The sequence below is a fragment of the Gasterosteus aculeatus genome, chromosome 13, assembly GCF_964276395.1.
Source record: "Gasterosteus aculeatus chromosome 13, fGasAcu3.hap1.1, whole genome shotgun sequence".
Lineage (NCBI taxonomy): Eukaryota > Metazoa > Chordata > Actinopteri > Perciformes > Gasterosteidae > Gasterosteus > Gasterosteus aculeatus.
In genome coordinates this window covers 10,451,393-10,473,417 of record NC_135701.1, presented here as the reverse complement: position 1 = coordinate 10,473,417, position 22,025 = coordinate 10,451,393, and the positions used below count along the sequence as shown (strand labels likewise).

At 46.1% G+C, this 22,025-nt stretch overlaps 1 protein-coding gene across 5 annotated transcripts in view; it reads left to right on the top strand.

Annotated features, from left to right (window-relative positions):
- emid1 (EMI domain containing 1) overlaps positions 1-22,025 on the top strand; it is a 43,820-nt gene that overhangs the window by 12,813 nt on the left and 8,982 nt on the right. For all 5 annotated transcript variants that reach the window (XR_013451976.1, XM_040195995.2, XM_040195989.2 and 2 more), the window contains exons 4-8: positions 19,409-19,498; positions 19,586-19,647; positions 19,750-19,882; positions 20,721-20,765; positions 20,857-20,964. Coding sequence is in view for 4 of the 5 variants with exons in the window: in XM_040195995.2 (XP_040051929.2) it covers positions 19,409-19,498; positions 19,586-19,647; positions 19,750-19,882; positions 20,721-20,765; positions 20,857-20,964 (438 nt within the window). In the remaining variant the exon portion in view is untranslated. The remainder of the gene's footprint in view (positions 1-19,408; positions 19,499-19,585; positions 19,648-19,749; positions 19,883-20,720; positions 20,766-20,856; positions 20,965-22,025) is intronic.

Below are 22,025 nucleotides of genomic sequence, written 5' to 3'. Positions count from 1 at the left end.
TGCTAAAGGATGTACTGAACTCCTAGTGACGGGCTGTTTCAGACAAAGAGAAACCGCACACGCAAGCTGGTTGGCAAACGTAACCAAATAGTCAATCATCAATTATTACAGATGGACTTTCTCTCAATTCAACTTTCAACCGTACAATGAAATTTCACTCTTTCAATATCCTGTAATGTCTCCTCACTGCTGTCTCCCCCCCCCCCCCCAAGCTGTGGATATAGACCACAAAACACAATAAAACAGTTGTTTTTAGATGAAATATAATTGTATCGGTCGAGGGCTTTTGGACTCTCCCAGGAGCCACGAAGGTGAAGCTGCTCATCTGTTACGCGTTCGTCAACATGTACAAAGCCACATCAGAGACGCTCAAGTGTTGTGGCGCAGTGGGTGGGGACTTAAAGAAGCCGACCTTTAATCCTCCTCCACTCACATGCTTTCTAAACCACAAACAGACCACCACATCAGACATGTTGCTGTGGCGTGTTGTGATGACATCATTTACGACCTCTCGTAGCACAGACCTCCCAAACCCCCCCAACGCCCCCCCCCCCCCCCCCCCCCCCCCCCAGCTTGCTCTCGGTTTCCCAGTCTATAAACTCTGCACTCTTGGATAACGTGTAGAATTTGAGGGTCGGTGCCCCCGTCTGACTCTTGAGCTCCATTTCGGTGCTGGTCTGTATTTCCATTTGCTCATGTGCTTGTGATACAGCGCTCAGCGGGGAAGAGTAGAGTCAGGCTTATGGTTGTGATTAGTTCTGGACTGAAGACGAGAGCGGAGACGTGGTTTGGATGAACTGCGCTAGCAGTCGGCCTAATTAGAGACATTCAAACGAGTCAGAGGGCCCGATCATCAGACAGATGACTTCACTGGAATGGATACAAGAGGAAAGAGCAGAGGACGATAGGACCTGTCCCCTGAAAGGACATTGGTGACGTGTAAATCTGAATACGGTTGGTAAGGTGGGAATTTACAGTAAGATCGGTTGGACAGTCACCGACAAGCTGTGAACAATCCACCGCAACAGAAGTGTCACTTTGGGGTTCAGGCACGATTGTGTTGCCGGCTGCCAAAATAACAATAATCCTACAAAGACTCGGGGTACCCAGAACTGAGTCTGCAACCTTTTGTATATAAATATACGCCTTCTGTCTATTGGTAGACTGTAATGTGCTCAGACTACAGGCCCCATTATGGTTTTAATGTGCCTTAGGTTTACAACTAGCTGGCCGACTAGCTTAAGTCAAAAAAGTAGTAAGTATTAAAGTAGTAAACCACAATGGACATCCAATATCTGCAGAAATGTGATTGGATAGATTTTCATGATAGAATATTGAAATTGTCAGTATTTCATGCTCTAAACTGTATCATTCATTGTGAAACAAAATTCAACAATGACCCTCTGAAATCAGCGTACTTAGATTGTTCATGATACTAAGTTCCAAATTACGGTAATAACACAACACGTAATAACCCGTAATAACACAATAAGCAGCATTTAGCAAACTTCTTTGAAACCCGCTGCGTGTGTTATCCTCAAAGCCGCCTTCAGCACGGAAAGTGTTGTTTACGGTGCACTTTGGGGAAAAGGGGCTCTCATCTGCTTCGCCGCATGGTCTGAGGTCGTGTCTCGGGGGGCTTCCCTTCGTATCCTCGCGCACACACGGGCCTGCACGCACACTCAGACATGTTCATTGGACATCGCTGCACAGACGGCACTTTTACGTTTTACCGCCTCCTTGTGCACTTGGAGGCACACACGTCGTTGGAATCCTCTCGAGGGGGCACAGAGTGAAGTTGAGGAAGTGTGGTATGCTTCGGAGGTCCAGGGCCAGTCCGGGAAGAGGTTGTGGCGGCAGGCTGGTGTGGCCGGTGAGGCGGTGTCAGGTGCTCGGAGCCAGAGAGGCCCGGCGGGGTGAGCTCATTAACAACAGGACGTACCCCTGAACCTCTAAACCCAGGCCTGCATTCCGTCCGCTCCGCTGCCCCCTGGGACTCGTCCACTGGATGGGGGGGGGCTTTAACAGCCCCGCTGTTTTGGTTGGAACGTCGCCAGGGCCGAGCTGTGCGTGACGACCCCCCCCCCCCATTCCCTAACCCCACTCCTCAATCAGGACCGTGAGTTGAGTCCAGAGAGGGTTTCTGTGTGTTCCTCACTCGTTCACACACACAGAGCCTGGCGGCAAGTGAACACCAGCACACGCGCAGACACCCGCTCCCACAAGCTCAGACGTTCATTTATCAAGTGCGTAGAGAGAGAGAGAGACACGTGACTCTGTGTGCATAAACAATATGCTCGGTGCAGGGCACAGACACACGCTCCCCTTCTCTCTTTGTATGAGTTGCATGTGTTGACAGACTGGCAGGGCAGTAATTCTCTGCTGCTGGGCCAAAGTGAGAGCTCCATCTACTGTCATTGACTCAGCAGGTGAGCAACACAGGACGGTGTCGATCACCTCTTTTTATTTCTATTTGATTTGGTCGTCCTCTTGACTCCCTGCAGGGCTCAATCTCACCCGATGGGATCGCATGTGGCCCCGTCAGCCCGACTCGTTGAGATGATGATGATGATGATGATGATGAAAAGCATTCGTCGACTCGTTTCTTATTGTTTTCACTATGAACATGATCTCATTTCAGGATCTGAGCTGAGTTTTCTAGTGTGGAAGGTCATCACTCATTTAGTCTGTCGATTGGACAAACTAAGCGTTTTGAAAACATCGGCTTTGCTGAAATCAGCTTTGCTGTTAGAAAATGTCTGACATTTTGTTGACTAAAGCAAATAATCAAGAACGTAATTGGCAGATTCGTCAATGGAAGTGATCCGGTAGTTGCAGCTCTCCAGGGAGAAGGAACGTTCTCTACGTCACAGCTACGTCAGCTACGACCGCAGGTCCTGTTGCTACCCGGCAACCTCCCACCAGTAAAATAAATCCAAATGGATTCAGTGGTTCAAGTATCATTGGTGCTGAATGTGCTTTTTATTTTATCATTAAACTAAATGAGGAAAAGTAAAAGCTTTGTTTTCACTTCAGGCATTCTTTCGATGATTACAGTGTTTACATACTTTTCTTTTTTATTATTGTCCATTGTGTCTATGAATACTCTACCCTGTATCCATGTGAAAAGAGGAAAATGTGGATACCGTCAGAAACCACACTTCAGTTCAGGGGATCTGCTACTGAATCACCGGCTGCGCTGAAATTGGCATTTTCAAAGCGGCAACCATCTTTTGGACATCCCCCATCGTCACGTCCTATTTACAAAAGACGAAAGGGATCATCCTCAGTTAATGCGTTTTATATGAACCCTTCACTCCGCCTGTGTAAACCTAGCTGCTCGAGCACACAGAGACCTCCATTGAGGCAGAGCTACTAAATCTGCGGCCAGATGGGCCCTCGATCCCCAGACAAAGTGGAGCGGAGAAAGTTTGTACTGAGATTCGGAGCTCTCTTCCCTCTGGCCTGACTCAAAGAGGGGGGGGGGCAGATCTATTCCCTCGCTCCAAGATGCAGGAAGAGATGAGTGTGTAAAACGAGACTGGCTGTGCTAATCAACGGGCGGCAGCGCTCCAGGGCGACGCGTTCCCCCGAGCGCTGCCAGGTGGAGAAGGCGAAGCCAGCGGCAGCAGGAAAGGAGGATGTGTTTTCCCGCCTCTGTTGTTTTCACAGGCCGACACTCGCAAAGAAATGCGATGGCACTGTTGCGTTAAGCCAGAGGAAGGGGGAAATATCGTAGGGGACATGGAGGGGTCTTTCCTAACTAGAAAGGCCTGTTAGGAGGACAAAGAACAGGCCGAAGCAATAACCGTGACGAGCGTCATTCCTCTGCCAGCCATTAACCACAATGCTCCTTTTGAGGTGCCTAATCTTTACATATTGTAACTGAACTTAAGAAGTCAAGTTAGATTTGAGGCTCCCTAGTCTCTGTGTGCTCTGTCTCACAGTCCATGCACCGCTACCCTCTGCGTGTGGTTGGGTAGCCGTGGGGACGCCAGAGGGGTGAAAGGGCAGAGAAATGAGGGGTGCAGGGGTTTGTGCTTCCCTGCAGAATAATAGCACGTATTGTTCCTTAAGCGGCCGCGCTGTATCGAGACCAACAGGATATCTCTTGACTTACTCATTCGGTGTCGGTCTTACATTTCTGGGAGTCTTTAGAGCTGTTATGTGGCGAGCTGACCATGCTAAGCGAGTACAATGTGTTCCTTTAAGCGCCTGAGTGTCAGTGAATCAAAAGATTGATTAAAGGCGGCGAAGGCACCATACAAGTGGCTCAACATGTAGGGAGATGTCAAACTGAGACAGCAAGGAGAATTGAGGGCACTTTGTAATACACGGTTGTGGTCTAACTGTCCTTTTGTTCCCCTGTTTTCTCTTCATCTACACTGAAGACTAGAAACGGTAGTCAGCAGGGATAGCTGGCAGAAATATAGACAATCTGGGGCGAAATAGGACAGTTAAGTTAATCAGCACGGAGACGGGAGCACGAAGAGGATTTGCAAACACTGCTCAGTGTCAGAACGCTTAGCCTGAGGTACCGCAAGGTCACTATTTTGTTCCAAAAGTGCAGATGAGGCTCCGGGTCACGACCGAGGCAACTCCTGTCGGCAGGAAGCAGCCGCCCTCCTCTGTGGGTGATGCTGAGGCCGAAGCTCCAATCTGAGCGGCTTTGTGCAGCAGACGGTTGGAGCGCCGATGAACACTAGTTAGTCGCCTCATCGCTCCCAGTCGCAAAATCTCTGAAGTTAATGTGTGTCCGCGCCATTTTTTTATGCCGGATGTTCCTCATACAACTTTAGGACTTGCGTAAAACTTTTCTGCTTTTTCTAGTCACACTGTGGGTATTTATGAGGTACGACGGCTTTATGAGTGAATCGTGATAACTCCGTTTTTAACCCACTCACAGAAACAGGGAGGGGACTTGAGGGGTAAAACAGTACAAGACTACTTTAATTTTCCACTTGAGTCGTATTGTCTCACCACAAAGTGACGTGATTTATTCTGAAGCTTCAAACTGAAATACTACTTTCTATTTATATGTAGTTGTCTGCTGAATGGTTTTATGAAGATGGGCGTAGAATGAGTTTTACGGGTCGGTTTGCCAAAAGTCGTCTCGTCTTTTCGTGTATGGCTCAACACGCTGCAGATACAACAGGAACCAATGAACTTTCCTCCTCCATGAATGAACTGAGAAACTTAATCTCTCAATAATGACTTTAATGAATCAACTAAAGGGTGTTAAATAGCAGAGGATGGAGGTTGAGTAAGAGGATTAAGAGCTAATGAGAGGTGCCGGTGATGGTTTTTGGCTGACCACTGGAACTTTAAATCCTTAATTAGAAGCCGTTTTGTACTTTAACCTGTCGGTGTTCTGCTACTGTGAAGTAGGGCAAAATCTCTCTCTCTCCCTCCCTCTCTCTCTCCCTCCCTCTCTCTCTCTCTCTCTCTCGTCCTGCAGTTTGTCATATCTTGATATACTGTCATTTTTGGGGGGCTTGGAGTCAGACAGTGGGACACATTTATCCATTTTTACTGCAGCCCCAAATGCCTGGAGAGATGAGGTCACCGCCGGCCAAGACCTCCGGGTCTGCTCCAGAGCACGACTCACACTGCCAGATACCAGCGCTGAGCAGGGGAGGACAGACGGGACACACACACACACGCGCGTATACACACGTACACACTGACACACACACACACACACACACACTGCAAGCATACACCTAGACACGCACACATTGTGGAGACATATTTGGTTGAGACGAGCCAGATGTTTTACCTCGGCTTGAATGTGTCAGAGCGCTCTGCTCCGTCTGACGGAGGAGTCTTAATCCCCGGCCGGCGAACTCAGCACGTCTCCACGGCTGCTGTGACGGGGGCCACACACTCCACCCCCGACCCCCCCGTTGCACACACACACCACCCGTATTGATGATGATGATGATGTAGTTGCTGATATAAAAGAGTGTTCATTTGATTAATACCGTGCTGATGATGATGATGGCTGTATGGAATTAAATATGAAATCCGCATAATTACAAAATTTTCTTACATGCGGTTCAGTAATGCTGTCACAACTAAACTATACGTCCTTTAAGTCTTATTCAAGACTTATGAATATTTGTTTTAATATGTCAAAACAGCTGCTATAGGGTATTTCTGATCAATCTAGTACATCATTTAGGAAACAAAAAGTCCAATCGCTCTCATTACAGCTGCTCATATACGAGGATTTGCTTCTTTGTTTTATAAAATCATAAATTGAATAATGTTTTGTTTGGAACAACATTTAAAAATAATATAAACTATTACAATACACGTAGATGGATGTTACTAAAGACCACCAGCTCCTCACAGTGCTGCAAAGGAAGGCTGTTGCTGGCAAACTTTTTGAATGGCAGCAGGGAGGAGTTTCACGGGGAGCTTGTGTTCCTTTGTACTGCTGCGCTGAGATAAGAGCAGCATCCGCTACGTCAGCCCCTGCTGGAGCCCCGCGGGGTCGGCCGACCCCGTTGACCTGAAACTGTGATCACTCACAGTCCGTTTTTATGCCTCGGCGCTGTTCCCCTCTCGTTGGGCCCGTTGGTGGTTCTGCCATGTTTTGATCCGCGTTTTCCTCTGATCCTTTAATCTGCTCGCACTTGAATTGGAGCCTCTCCTCCGTGTGTCTGCGTGTGCTTTCATCGTTCCCACAGTGGGTTCTGTCTGTGGGCATGTTGTGTTCAAGTGCTTTTCAGAGATAACACCCTCATTCTGATGTGTGTGAAACTGCTTTGAACAGAAGAATGCTCTCCTCCTCCCGCTATCTCCTGTTTGCTTCTTCGCTCCACTCCCTTTTTTCTCAGCAGTTTTCTCATTTCTCTGATTGATCTCTAGCAGAGGCGGTAATTGCAGTGGGCTCGCAGACTGTGAGAGTTCCCGTGTCAAAGTACTTAACCTGATAGCGAAGAAGAATGGCTGTCATATTAACGCCGGAGCTCTCCATCACCTAGCATGTCTGCTTTGAATACGTTTCAGCAAGGATGAGTGCATCACCGAAGCCTTTCCATCACCCCCGCTGGTGTGCGTTAGCCCAAAAAAGAAGCAAAATATCAGGATTCCTGGCAGAAGAAGGACTCAAATGCAGACCAGGTTTCAAACAAAATGACTGTTTAATAACCAAGGTACAAACATGGCCAGCAGCAACCGGGAACATCAGAGCTCAGCATCGGGGTCACAGGAAAGCCAAAGATGATAAATAAACCGACGGCGAGACAAGGGACGCACCTGGTTTAAATACACTGGGGAGGTGCAAGTGATTGGACACAGGAGGAAACAATCAGGGACGCGGCAGACAAAGAAAATACACCAGGGCAGGAAGCGAAGGAGGCAGGGGAATCTGCTCTACAAATGTTTGAAGCCATTTATTTCTCTCTAATTCATACACAATATGAAGTTGCCGTATTGGAATGAATGAAAGGGTAAACCATGGAATAGTCTTTTTGTTATACACAAGGCATGATCATTTCATTTTAAACCAAAGGCTAAGCAACAGTTATTTGTTCATATTTCAAAACCTATTTAATTATTTACATGTCTTACATTTTTTTATGAAAGCACAATTTTCACAAAATTCCAGCATCTCTGGAAATATGTAAATGTTTAGCTTGTATTAAGTGTGTTTTTATAGTATGTCAAACATAAACGTTCTTCTGCATCATCTTGGATACTTTATGGACCACATAAATAGAAATACTTCTTTACTCTTTTTTTCATGCTCCTCATATTGAAACGTACCTCGTATCACAACCCTAATGAAAGTAACAAAGGACTTTGACATCTTCAGACCAATTCCGTTCTGTAAGAAGGCAAAGTTGTGCTAGAAATTCCTACTCAACATGATTCACATGCAGGTGTGACAACAAACGACTCCTCCTTTTCCTCCTTTTCCTTCTTTTCCTTTTGCTCCCATGCCCGAACCCCCCAGGACCCCGATCCGAAGACCCGTGTTGTAAAAAAACAGCCGCTATCCCTCAGTCTCTGTGTCTTTGTCCTTCACACTGCCTCTCTTCATCTTATCAGCCCTTTGTAGAACACACAGAGCACGCATACTTATCTCCAATGGTGCAAAACACAAACATACCCCCGCATGCTCGGCGGTTTCCATCTCTCAGAGGACGACAGCTGGCTTTGGGTGTCTGGGCTTCGCCGTTACTCCAGACACGGCACGAGATTTCTATATGCAAATAGACACATGAGGCACACACACAGTGTGTAATAATGTCCATCGGTGCGGGTGAAACCGATGCTGTGCGCAATCATGCCATGATTATGCTTATCTGCAGGGTGCTGAAATCCTCTGACGTTGGCTTTGTTTATTTTCCGAGGGAGTTTCCCAAAACATGCGAGTGTTTGTCATCAGGATTGAGATGATGCCGATAGCTGCGGCCATGCACCACTCAGCCTGTGAAAGTCCTACATCCAGTCGGCCTCCCCCACTGCATGCACTGTGTCCCTGAATACCGCACGCCACATAACTTCCTGTCAATATCTGAGTATATTTGTGGACATATATTCTGTTTATTTGTGCCCAGAGCGTCCCTCCGTGTTAACCTTGCTAATCTCGCTGTTCTGTCTCTGACAGAAGACCACAGCTCTTATCCATCTCTGTTTATTTGTTTGGCCGTGGGCCGTTTTAGTAACTCAAATACACATTGTAGTGTCCACTTCCTCCAAGTTGTCTTAAATGGATTAAAGAGAACCTTTTTTTCCCCTCCCAGGGTCAAAGGTCAGACGCTGTACGGATTTGTTGAAGGGTTCTGAGGTCGCTACACATCGGCCTTTATGTTTGTTATGTCTGTCTTCTGTTTTGCTGGATGTAAGTTTAGCCGATGGGAAACCTGCGGTGCCAGAGATCAGGAGAATGAGGTCCAGATTTTTGCAGAGTCTTTCACACACATCTTCATTTATTTTGCCACCATGAAAAGTTCCTTATACTGTGTAAAACGTACGAGAGCCTTGATTAATATTGACCTCATTTGTGTTTGTGTAACCTCAGCAAGCCCAGGTCCAGCATACTTGGATTATTGCTGGAGTTAAAGCCTCACCTCCTGCAGGCCCGCCATCACTCAGCACAGTGCCGGTTAGCGTTGTGCTGGATTAACGCAGGTTTGACCCCCTCCAGGTGTGTGCGACCTGCGTCACCGTCTCACGTCTCGGCCGCGGTGTCGTGTTCTCTGGTGCCTCCTCGAGCGAGTCCACCTGAGCAGAGACTCACTGTTCCACACACTATCACCGTGAACCCAAAAAGCCCAATCAGCTTTGATCCCACCCTGCGGCCCCTGGAAGTAAGTGGGGTTTAATCCCTAAAAAGCCTTAGAAAACCACAGAGGAATGCCTTGCACACAGCACACCATTCACTCTGGGATTATCCTAAGAGGAGCTCAGCTTCACACAGTCATTTACTCCTCTCGCTCTGTGAGTATATACGTGCGGGTTTTGTGTGTGCATATCTATGTGTATGCTAATTCTGCATGTATGCATACAGGGGTTGGACAAAATAATCTAGCACCTCGAGAAGACTTTGCCAACGCTGCCAGAAAGCCAGGTCATAGTAGGTTGAATGCTGATTTGCGGCATAATGAATAGAGGTTTGGCAATCGGTTCTTTAATAATTCTGTTTTGTGTGAGTTTTCATACTGGTGTAAAGCTCCAAATGCCAAGAGGCCAAAATATTTGTGCCAAAGTGCACTGGTCCAAAGTTCGTGAAGTGGAAGCTGCTTCCAAATTTAGGAGATTTAATGATTTAGTCAAAGACAATTTTCCTAAATCTAAAAGGTAAAGGGTTCATTGTTACGATTGTTCACGATATCACGATTAATAATAGCAATACATTTTATTTATAATGCACTATTATCTCATGACAAGCCATGTATGCATCATCACACATGTAACAATCTATTTAAAGATGATTCTTCCTTTTCATTACATCAGATGAAGCCCTCAATTGCTCACTTGTTAGTTTATAGCTCAGAATTTTTCATTTGGACAGCAGAATCTTGTAAAAAAATGATTCTACTAAAAGCGATACCTTTTAGTGTTATTGAAATACGACTCAACCTTATCCAATCCTGAAATTTCATTCGTCCAGAACACAGTTTTATAAACATCTGTAAACCAGAAATCAAGAGCAGCAGATCACGCTCCGGTTTGATCAGAGCAACACTCTTCTGAACAGATTTAGTTTTTATCCTCGTAGGATAAAGCTGAGCGCTAGGACACGCTGCCTTTAACTATTGTTTGATTTTTTTGCTGCCTTCTGAGAGGAGGCTCAGTAGTGGATGTTTGTGTCATTCATGTCACACATCATGATCGGTCCAGCATGTATGTTTTAGGGTTAAGGTTCCAAAAACAGGAAGCATGATGGAAGAAGTGATGCTCAGGTTTGGCGTTGAGGCGATCGGTGAAGCAGTGGACTCATCAATCCTGAACCTGCGGTATGGAGGGTTATGAGAGCTCACCCATATGTGACTGTAATGTCATCTGTGTTGGGTTGAATGGAAATCATCTAATATCAGAGGATTTCTTCTGCTCTCCTACCTGAGCTCATTCTAGGTACTCGGTCAGTTTTCTGAGGAATATGAGCCGTCTAACTCCTGGGCTTTGAGACCCTGTGTCTGCAGTAATGGACTGTATGTGACTCAGCCAGGAGCCCACTACAAAGGCCCCCCTCAAACAAACAGCATGTCAGACACACACACACACACACACACACACACACACTGCCGGCTGTGCTTTTATCAGCCCGGCAATCCAGGTCTGCTTTCCTTTCATGCATGAACGTATACGCTGTCAGGGAACCTATTATGACCCCTAAATACTCAGAGTGCAGAGTATTTATTATATTGATACATTGCAAGAACCCATGAACCATGAAGGGTTCAGTATGCTCAAAACATACTAGTCACCAATGCTGCTTTTAGGTGCAAGGTGGAGTTTATTTGCAAACAAAGATATATTTACAAGAGATGCACTGATGCTATTTCTGTCTACCAGACAGCTGCTCTCGCACTACGCGTAAGCTATTTGTTAAATGACACACGCTACCACTCATAACTCCTTTTATCAAAACATTTTATTTGGATGATCTTATTAGCTAAGCTCGATGAAAACCGCTAGAAAACTCCAGCACAACGTTGCCAAGAGTTGTTAAGGCAGCCAATTTCCTCCTCTACGAATCTCGTGATAGTTGCGACCGGGCTGATGGTGATGCATGCAGAGCGTTAGGCACAGCGGGCGCTGCGTGTGGGCTGCCGACCAGCACTGGAGAGCTTGTATGAAGCTTTACATTTTGGTTGGTTTCCTGCTCTTTCTGTATCAAAGGTTTACATGGTTCAACAGAGAGAATTGTATTTCACCGCTGAGTTTAAGACACCGTTTTAATACTCAGTCTTTTGACGCTGCGATTCCTTCATTTTAACACCAGCTCGGGTGACAGTAAATGGGTCAGCGGGTTTTTTACTCAGCAGTTTATGTTTCTACAGACCGTTTGTATTGGCAGTCAGGCATATTTACAGCGACGAGGGGAATATCTGATGAGAAGATGTTGCTAATAAAACGACTCCTCTCCTCTGTCCTGTTTGAAAGCATGTGTTGAAACAGTGGTCTTTAGCCATTTCTGCATTTTAAAACATTTTTCACCGGAACAAACCACCGAAAGGGCCCCAATACCTGCACAGCAAAATGATCCAAACGCATGAAGGCAGAATGGAGATCCGGGTGTAAAATGAGATGTCCCGAAGGTAACCGGCAAATCACATGATTTGTTATGGAGGAAAAGCCATTGCTCTTTGAGAGAAGCTGAATCTTGAAACAATAGTAAGAAGAGATTTGCCACACATATCCATTGCTTTCTGTTCATTTACATTCCTTCAGAATGAGGCACATTTGCTATTGAAGAATAATATCGTCCTAAAGCAAGTTGGAATGGGTACCATCAGGTCGGCTCAGGATGGCCGTCACTGTCAACAAGTTAGTGTTTACGCGGGTGGTTAAGGAAAAATAAAGGTTATTGAAACCCTGAAACCCTTTTCTTAGCACTACTTGCTCTCGTGTGTACTCAAATCTCACCACAGGAGGGAAATCACACTTTGCAGGTCCGGCAACAGGCCTCCGAGCCCTTATAAATAAATAAATGAATAAACCCCTTTGACTGGAGGTGTGCTTCAAACATGGAGGTTTACTCGCCCAGCACTGAGTGTGTATGGCAGAGGACATGCAGATGTTTTGCTGTAGGTTTGAGGACTGTTCTCTGCTCGGCTGCAGATGTGGGCAGCGTAAATGTCTGCTGGCCAGCAGTGTGTAAACTTTCTATTGCAACATGTTCATGTTGCTTAGTTATGCTTTTGTTTGGATATTTCTGGTCTTCCAGCTATGCTTTACTTGAAAATAACTTTCTGTAAAAAAAAGGATTTGAAGCAATTCAGCCATTCAGATTTTGTATTTCAGCAGCTGGATTACACTCACTAATCCTAGTAACACGTTTACTTTTACTCATTTGAGAGGGAAATTACTACCCGTCTGCATGAGATCTACCTTACTACTCGTTGTAGTTTGTTCCTGTTTAATCGTGTTCAGGGATTTTAACTTTAACTCCTGTACCTTTATATAAAGTGTCTGCTTGTGTTTAATGTGCCATTAGACTTTATTGTAGTAATGAAGCCAACCTCTTAGATCACGGCAATTACCTAAGTGAGCGCAAGTCAAAACCAATTTGCACTCAGGACCCTGAGTTTTAATAAAGCAGTGCATAAGCGTAGCATAATGTTGATGTCACAAAGGCTTATGAAGTGCATGCTGTTCAACAGCAATAACTTGCACTTATTGTGCAGGACCACTTATTATTGCGGGACCAGAATTAAACCTCCACACACATGTGTGTGGAGGTTTGGGTTTAGAACTTTGGTTTATCAGCCACTTGCGGCAGTGATTTGCCTGAGAGGAGTTTAAGCACAGCGGCGTGCAGGGAGTGTTTTATGGGGAGAGGTCACAGGCCAGACGGACCCCACCCTGCCACGTTAAAACAGCAGAAGTGTGTGGTTTCATACAGTCACTCCCGGAGTCCCGTTTTCACTGGTTTCCCGGGCGACTGCAGCAGAGACATGAATGGGGTTGCACATCACTGGACAAGATGCCAGCAAAGGACTTTGAAAGCGAGAGCGTCGCCGAGGAAAAGTTTACAAAGCGGCTTTAATTTGGGTCAACCGGGATCCTGAGGGAAGAGCCCGCTTCCATCGGGGCTTCTGTGATATTGCGTCTCTCTTAATAAAAGTGAAGGGTGTGTGCTGCACCGGCAGCCTCTACTGTTCGCTTTTATTAGACATCTGCTGCTTTCAAAGGAGGAAACACAAGAGTGCCGAGCGTATTTGTAGTGCAGCTTGTCCCAACCACATACCGTCTCAAGTCAGTATATTGCAATTCAACATATGTGCCCACCACTAATTTTAGCCACTTTACACTGACCGCAGCATTGTTAGCTTTCACTTGCACCACAGTTTTCTTTCTCCATGTTTTGCCATATGTTTTTGGGGGATACCAGAGGGGAGGAAAGCAAAGAGATTTATTACCTTTTTTTAATATTCAATTAAAATTTAAAAGGCTTTTTTTAAGTTTGTGTTTGAACACAAGATTCTCTTTCTGTTTTGTGTGTCCGTCTCTTTGAACACAAACTGTCTCCTCGGCTGTTGCGGACACAAAGAATCCCACCACACGTCTGCACCCCAGAGTGGTTAACAATTAGGGGAGGCAGTTCTGCTCTACTCAGTAATTACAGGCAAAGGTGGTGAGTGACTGTGAAACAAATCCCAACGTCCCTGCTCCTGTAATAAGGGCGAGACAGTTGAGGTGGGTCTCTCATGATCAAACCTTCTGGGAAATACAACAAGCAGGAGGCCTGGTGGGAGGCGGGTTATGGAAGGTGAGTCGTCCTGTACACAGAGGTCCAGCTCACAGTCAGGCCGGTCTCCTGTCCCCGAATGCCTGTGAGAGAACATGTCAAGTCATGAATCAGGAACATTTATTGCCAAAATATGTTAGACATACGAGGACTTTGACAAGGCGGTAGGTGCAAGCCGGACAAACCCCTCTGTCTGCGGACCACGGTTATCCCACCTGTCAGACCTTTCAGCTCGACGCTGCGGTGTAATTACACATCACTGCCTGCTGTGGAGGCGTCAGTGCCATCAGCATCAATACAGGCATGTGATGGAAAAACAGAGAGAGTGAGAGAGACGGGGAGTGTGAGTGAGAGGGAAGGTGAGGTAAAGACAGCCCTGTCTGGGACAAAGAGGCGGGAGGAGATGCTGGAGACCCTCCTCCTTCCTGTGCGAGATTAGAGGGCTGTGTGTCCGAGCACATCTGGATGGGCTGTAAGAGCTGAGAGGGCTGATGTGAGGATTGTGGTATTGGTAGGAATATTTATACAGACATGCTTTCAGAAATATGTAGTTAACAGCTAAAGGAGGATACTGGCCGTTTGGTTTGAAGAACAATAATTAGTTTAGTAAAAGTAGTTTAACTAACTGGAAGTGTCAAGTAAAATTGGAAAGCAGACTATTGATATTCAATACAAATAATTACAACTCTTTTTGACTAAAATGACTAAATATTACGGACTTTTAAGTCAATTTCCCCAAAGTTCATCTCCTCATCCGCAGTAAGCGGACTTCACGTTGTTAAGTGTTTTCCCGGTTGGTAGTGACTGGCGGAGGTCCGGCCCTGCGGAGCTTGTGGTTGGGGTGTTGTGGCGAGTGTGTGTGCGGCCTGGGTTACGTGTCTGTGCTGATTGATGGGGTGAGATGTGTGTGTGCACGAGGTGCAAAGCTCTCTGACCTCGCACACTCTCACCTCAGGGTCCTGGAGGCTAAAGCTTGGCTTCATTTGCCGCACCCCACCGAGCCTCGTAAACCACAGCAGATGTAGACCCGCACTTGTTTTTGACTAAAACAAAGTGCAAAGGTGAAGATTCGGTCTCGCTCAGCTTCCCTTTTTCTCTGCGATCAATTACCTGACCATTTGAACCTGTCCCGTGTGTGTGTGGGCCGCTCCGTTCTCAGGCTGAGAGGTTCGGGAAGCAGAGTGGCAATTCCCGAGGAAGGAAATGATGAAGTGAGTCCCGCCCTTTGGGTCAATCACCTAGTAAAAGAGAGCCTGCGAGCCTGGGAAAGCCCGGTGAACGTGTTGGCTAAATGCAGGTTTGCACTGTGCTGAGCCCCGATGACCAGACGCCCGTCAGCTGTGTGGGAGGTGGAAGCTGCTGATGGCTCTGCTTACGCTTTCATAGAATAATATTTTTTCTCTCCCCCAATTCCATATACCCGATACTGGTTGATGAGTCAGCTCTGATAGACCAGATCAGATGTATCGGGTCTGCAAGTTTGCATTTGCAAATCAGATCCGTAAACTTGTGTTCCGAGAAGCCCCCTTTTCAGCGTGCGTGTGTGTTTATGTGAAGGCAGCAGTGGTCTTCAGTCAGACGGTGCAGAGACGGAGACAAGCGCCTTCCCTGGTTGGCTGTCAGCATCTGGTCACTAAGGAGGCCGCCGGTGCTGAGCTCAGCTAGTCGACCAGACAGAGATGGATCAGGACCTCGCTCTCTGCTGTGTGTGTGTGTGTGTGTGTGTGTGTGTGTGTGTGTGTGTGTGTGTGTGTGTTTTCATGGTTGCGTTCACAGCTGCTGCTCGGCCCCTGTACTCATCTCCCTAGAGCAACTACAAACTTTGAGATAACTCTGTTAAAAGAAAGAAAGTGCACACACTGTGGTATGATACACTATATGCTGCAATATGTGTACAGACCTTTATGTGGGCGAGCTGCTACATTTTTCTGCAGAAGGAAGATAAATGCCAGTGGGTGATCAGGCAGCCGGTTGAGCGGCGTGTGAGGCAGTGTTTAAGGGCTCCGGCTGGCAGCGCTAACTGGGCTCTTAGTACTGAAACACTGGTTTATTTTCAGTGGGAGAGCATCAATGAAGGAAGAACCCCATTAATAACACAGCTAGTGTGTGCGTGCGTTTGTGTTTTTCACCGTTGCATTTTTTTCTCTCTCACACACACACACACACACACACACACAAAAACACAAAGACAAAGCCTCACATAAGAGCCCATGCGCGCGCACACACACACACACACACACCTCAGTTTTCTTGAGCACGAGATGCAGCTGCAGTCCTCGTCACGGTTCCTTTGGCTCTCACCCTGGTGCCACCACCAAAGATCCAAGTGGGTCTTAAAGAGCTAATTATAGCAGCTTTGGAATAAAGCTCCCATAAGGATATTATACTGGTATAACAGTAAGAGAGAAGGCTGTTACTACTTTTGTGGAATCCAAGTTGAAGATGTGTCTTCTTCCCCCCTCTGTCTGTCTCTGGTGTCGAATAACCAGGCAGGTTGTTTCCACGGTGAGCGATCATTCACCCTCCTCCTGTCTGCTTCGTCATGCCTCATGACTTACACATGCATGTAATGCGAGCAAGGAAATACAATCCCATGTGATTTTTAAAGTAGTTACAGACAGAACAGCCTCTTTTTGGTGGGTTATACCATGGATATGTAATTCAAACAAACATATTCTAGTGGTCATTTCATTAGTGACACTGAGGAAACCCAGCATAGAAACTCTTATCATGATCAGAGGCCCAACGGGCAACATGTGCGGCAGACATCGGCCCTTTCTAACCTTCACCTGCAACTACTTTAATAGAAGGCCTGTGTGCTCACTTCAGCTTTTGGATGCCTTCAAACCATAATAAACTTTAATTTAGATAAAGGCTGTTTAGATAATTGCACAATATGAAATTAATATTACCATGTACTTTAGCCTGACCATTACTAAATGTCATTAAGCAATAGAAGATAACCTCCATGTGACCTTCGATCATATCTTTCTCCTTTCTGTGTGTGTGTGTGTGTGTGTGTGTGTGTGTGTGTGTGTGTGTGTGTGTGCGTGTGTGTGCGTGTGTGTGTGCGTGTGTGTGCGTGCGTGCGTGTGTGTGTGTGTGTGTGTGTAAGAGACAGAAAGGGCTGATGTCAGGATGGCCTGCTGAACTCTCTGCGGGGGGTTTGTCTTCAGTTCTGACTCAGCGGTTGATTAGGGAACTGTGCGAATTGGGGCTAAAGGTCAAATATATTCACACATTTCTTGGACCCCCCCCACCCCCCACTGGGGCAATTAGCCCACTGAGAACAAAAGAGTGGATACAATGAACCGAGTTGATCGGGGCAGGGGGGACATTCAATAACTGAGGCAATGTTATTTTTGTCAAAGTTTCATTCTGCTGAGAGACAGAGAGAGAGAGAGACGGAGACAGAGAGACAGAGAGACAGAGAGAGAGAGAGACGGAGACAGAGAGAGACGGAGAGAGAGACGGAGACAGAGAGAGACGGAGAGAGAGACGGAGACAGAGAGAGACGGGCTTCGTACAAGCAGGAGTGCGACTGACGGGTGCGTGTTTCACTCTAAAGGGGGAAGTGGTGCCTTTAGGGGCGAGAGTTGGATTTCCTATCCAAACTCCTCTTTGTAATGGAAGGCAGCCATCTACATGAGAAAACGTCCCTGGCATGTTCATTTACTCTCTCCCACACACACACACACACTCCTCTCTTTGTCTCTGCAGTCTTCCGCATGCGGGCTGAAGTGCGCTGCCGGTCCGTGTGTGTTCTCCAAGCACATTGAAATCAGTATGCAAGAGATTTTTCACACGCCATAACACTTCAGACTCGGCTCTTGGTTGGTTTAAATACATGTACACTTGTAATCCTCTGACAGTACTTTCCGTACTCCTCCTATGGCCTCTTAAGTTCCCAAACATTGGGGTTTTTTGTGCTTGACAGAACGCTCTCCGATTTCCTTTCCTCTGTCCGCAGTGGACAGAGAAGGATCAGGACATCTGATTGGTACAATACAGGAAACCGTATGCGGAGAAAAAGGGACGTTTCTCTCCTGCTGCATCGTGGTGCTGCAGGTGCTCGGCGTCGACGGCGGCCGCTGGCCACCGAGTGGCAGAGACGCGCTTCCTGGCGGCTAATGAGGTGCTGAACCCGGCCTCTTGTTTCTATCAGGAGCACCTTGGCCGACCAGAGCCAGGCCAGGCCGGACAATGGAGTCAGTCTAGCAATTCCAAAAGGTCCGCCCATTGAAAACATCCAGAACCCAGGGACACCAACTCCCACACTTCATAAAATGAAGGCAGGACAGAATACGAGCCGACACTGCCCGTTCTCTCTGGACAAGGGAACTATTGTTTGTCTTTACGCTCCCACTCTGAAAGGCTTTAGTTTGTATACTCCGAAGACACAAGGGGAAAGGAAAGCCGCTTGGCAAAGATGTGTGTCTCTTGGAAGTGTAACAATGAAAAAAGCAGCAACTGTCTGGGGATTTCCGTTCGTATCTCTTCATTAACGCTCAACATATTGTATTGCATTGTTATTGTCAGCTCTCTCTGGCTTTTTGACATTGAGAAGTTCACCTGAAGGATTTAGACCCACAGACAGAAACGGCAACAAGTTCATTTCTGGTGTCGTCCCCCATTGAGACGTCCGCACACAAGCTCGATGGAGTGTCCATCTGTTTGGCGTGATGACATAACAATAAACACACATGACTCAATGACACCTGCAGCCTTTTAATGGGTATTTGGAAGACCGATTAGTTGGGTTTGGTTTTTCTTTAACTCTTTTTCTTTTGAATAGGATATTTTTTCTGTTGTCTGCTCTCTGCATTGTTGGAGTTGTCACTGGAACCAATTAGTTCCTTTTTTTACCTACAGTTTTAGCACATGACATCTACAGTACGGTCGAAAGAGAGAGATTGTGGTGACGTTCCAAGTAAATATAAATGAACAATTGCATGTCTGTGGGGCTCCTCGGTAGCCGAGTGGTTGCAGCACATGCTCATATAGCTGGGACACCCGTGATGACTATTGTGAACTCCACACCTGTGTCCACATCTCTGCATAGGGGAAATACTTTTTCAATCTATAGGATGTTATATTTGCATCACATGTGTTTTTATTTCTGTCAGCTCCATTTTTATTTCCTAGAACCCCAGGTAGGTTCCAATGTCTTGTTTTGTCCGACTAATATTCCCAGACGTTCAAATTTCAATCAGAATGGCGAAAAAGCAGCAAAACCCCCATTTGAGTAGTCGAAACAAGATAAACTTTGTTTTTGATTAAAGATCAATTTGATTAATTGACCAATCATTTGTCGGACTGACAAGTCAACAATTAAATAGATCTTACGTAGAATTCTGAACTATGATAAGTATAGTGGTTTTTGGACTGCACTTATATAACTTCAATGGAAAAAGAGCTCTAGAACTCGCAGTTGGAACAGGGGTAAAAATATCCAGCCTCTATCTTCTGTCACAGATGCGAAGAACCAGCTTGCAGCTCAAGAGGCCATCAGGAAACCATCCACGCTACGTCGGCCGCCTGCTCGTACAGGAGAGCCCATCTCTAGTAAGAACATGTTTCTGCTTTTACTACAACACAGAATAGCAAATATATATATTACATGTTTACAGTGTCTGATTTCCTTTTTTGTAGATTGTCTCAACTGCAGTCGAATCACAGCTTTGAGCGACCGGCTGAGCTCCCTGGAGGCGAAGGTTTGGACGGACTCAACCAGCCACCAGCTCTGAATCCCTAAAACACCACACATCAATCACAATGATAATTGTTAACGCTCGTTTTATGTCTCCCTGAACCAGGTGCAATCATACACTGTCCCGGCGTCCACATCACATCGCCATCCCCAGGGCAAAGGAGCAACTGCCCCGGAGGCCTCATCACTGATGGGGGCTGTGGCCGCTCAGGGAGCTCCTGGTGAGCAGGGACCTGCAGGTAGGTGTAGCAGGCTGAGATGCATGGATGTGTTGTATATTAAAAGAAATGTCAGAAATGCCTCTCAGCTTTTCTCAGCGAGCAGCAATTCAACCTGCTCCCCCTCTGCTCACCTCAGACACTTCCTCCAGTGCGCACACACGCATTTCCTTTAGCTTCCGAGCACAAGAAAAGTCTTTCTCCTCTCCTGCAGTCAAGCTCAGCACCGCAGGGGTTCACTGACCTTGCTGCACTGTCACAGGACGTTTAAAACGTTCTGTAAATGTGTTTTACCCTGAAGCTATTGTCTGTTATTGTCATGTGACGATAGAACATTTCAAATTACTCAAATGGTAGAAGTTTTTAATCAACATTCATTCCCTGTTGTCTACAGAATAGACACTAGTTTAGGACCAAGCACCTACATTAGCTACAGTGCAACTTGACAGGAATGGTCAGAGGTTTGGTTGTTGGATGCTAATAGCAGGTAATTTAGCTGGAGCTGCTGACCTTAAGCAGAGATGGGGGCTGCGTTCAGCGGTCTAGTGTGCTCTACGTAGCTCTTTTGTCTCCACACCTCAAGATCTCTTCACACGTCACATCACTTGAGGTCATTTGTTCAGACATCACCCAGCTTCCACTCGAGCGGTAAAGGACTTTGTTTCATTTCTGAGAATTGATCATTTTCGGAAATCCATTAGCCATATGAGTCCAAATCAATGAATTACTCCCCAAGTTTTGTATTTATTTTGTTATTGAAAACTATTTAGTATTTAAATCAGCCCTAAGTAAGAGATAAGTATGTTTGTCCCCTTCCTCCGTGTATTTCCAACAACCTCTTCTCTGTTTTTCATTACAGGTCCTCAGGGGGAAAATGGGAGAGACGGGCTGCCTGGCAGAGAAGGTAACTTGTAGCTGCTGTTGCTTCCGCCCATGTAAAACCATTATGGATGGAGACAAGTGAAGGCTTCGTGATGACTGTTTCCTCCTCTTAGGGAAGCCTGGATCTCGAGGGCTGCCAGGTCCAAGTGGGCCTCGGGGGGAGGCTGGGACACGGGGCCCATCTGGATCGCCTGGATTTAAGGGATCTTCAGGACCTGCAGGTAAGAGAGGGATGAAAGCAGAAATTCACGGTTAGGAGACAGTGGTGACGTGAGAGAAACAAACAAACCTCGTCTTACAGAATGTTGACACACTGATTTGTGTGTGTGATCGAGAGAGACGAGTTGCAAAGCAACTCTTGCCTGTCCACCATCTATTGTCTGTAGAACAAGACATTTTAAAGGCTCATTGACCAAAGAGTCGAGGAAACAACCGAGAAGAAATCAGGTAGATCTCCAACAAAAGACCAATGTGTGTTTTCCTCCTACACATTGTTTGTCTTTCTCTTCAACCACTCAATCAAACCCACAGAGGCTCCAGTGGTAAAAGTTGGAGCATTCCAGCGGACCTCAATGTTTTTAAACTATGTAACTCCACCAAACATGTGCTGCTCCTCACCAACCAGAGTCAAATATCTGCTGTATGTACTCAAAGCTCACTGGTTATGTACAAATAATACAAAACCTGTGGAGAAACAAGTAAATCCACAGGCAGCTTAGGACATGAATGATGATGATTGGCAGTATAGGTTCATCACAACATCTACTCTCTATATGTCACTTCTCTGCTCTGGATTATGAAGGGAATGCCTCTCTGCTCCGTGCCTGCTACTTGTAAAGATGTACATTTAAACTACAAACACACTTTCCAGGAAGCGCCATGTGACTTCAATCTGAAATGAACATGATCTATATGTACACAAATCCCAGGTCCTTACGATTTCCATATGCCTGTGGTGTTATTGTTTTTTCTATCTCCATTACTTCATAAGTGCCCAGAGCCAGAGCTTTGTCTTAAGTTGCATCCAAAGCTCCTTATTTTCCTTATTGTGCAGATTTTTGAGTTGAAAGATAAACACAGGACTGGAACGTGTTCAACGTCATGGAAAATGTTGACAAATGTGATTTTAAGGTCATTGAAAAGCTTGGAGAAAAGTGAACTTGTATGGTCGGGGGAAGTGATTAGATATTAATATACGTCATGATATATCCTGGGAAATAGATGAAAACTGTTTTAAGAATTCTGACTAACATTTTTGATGTAGCATCCCTTGCTACTCGAG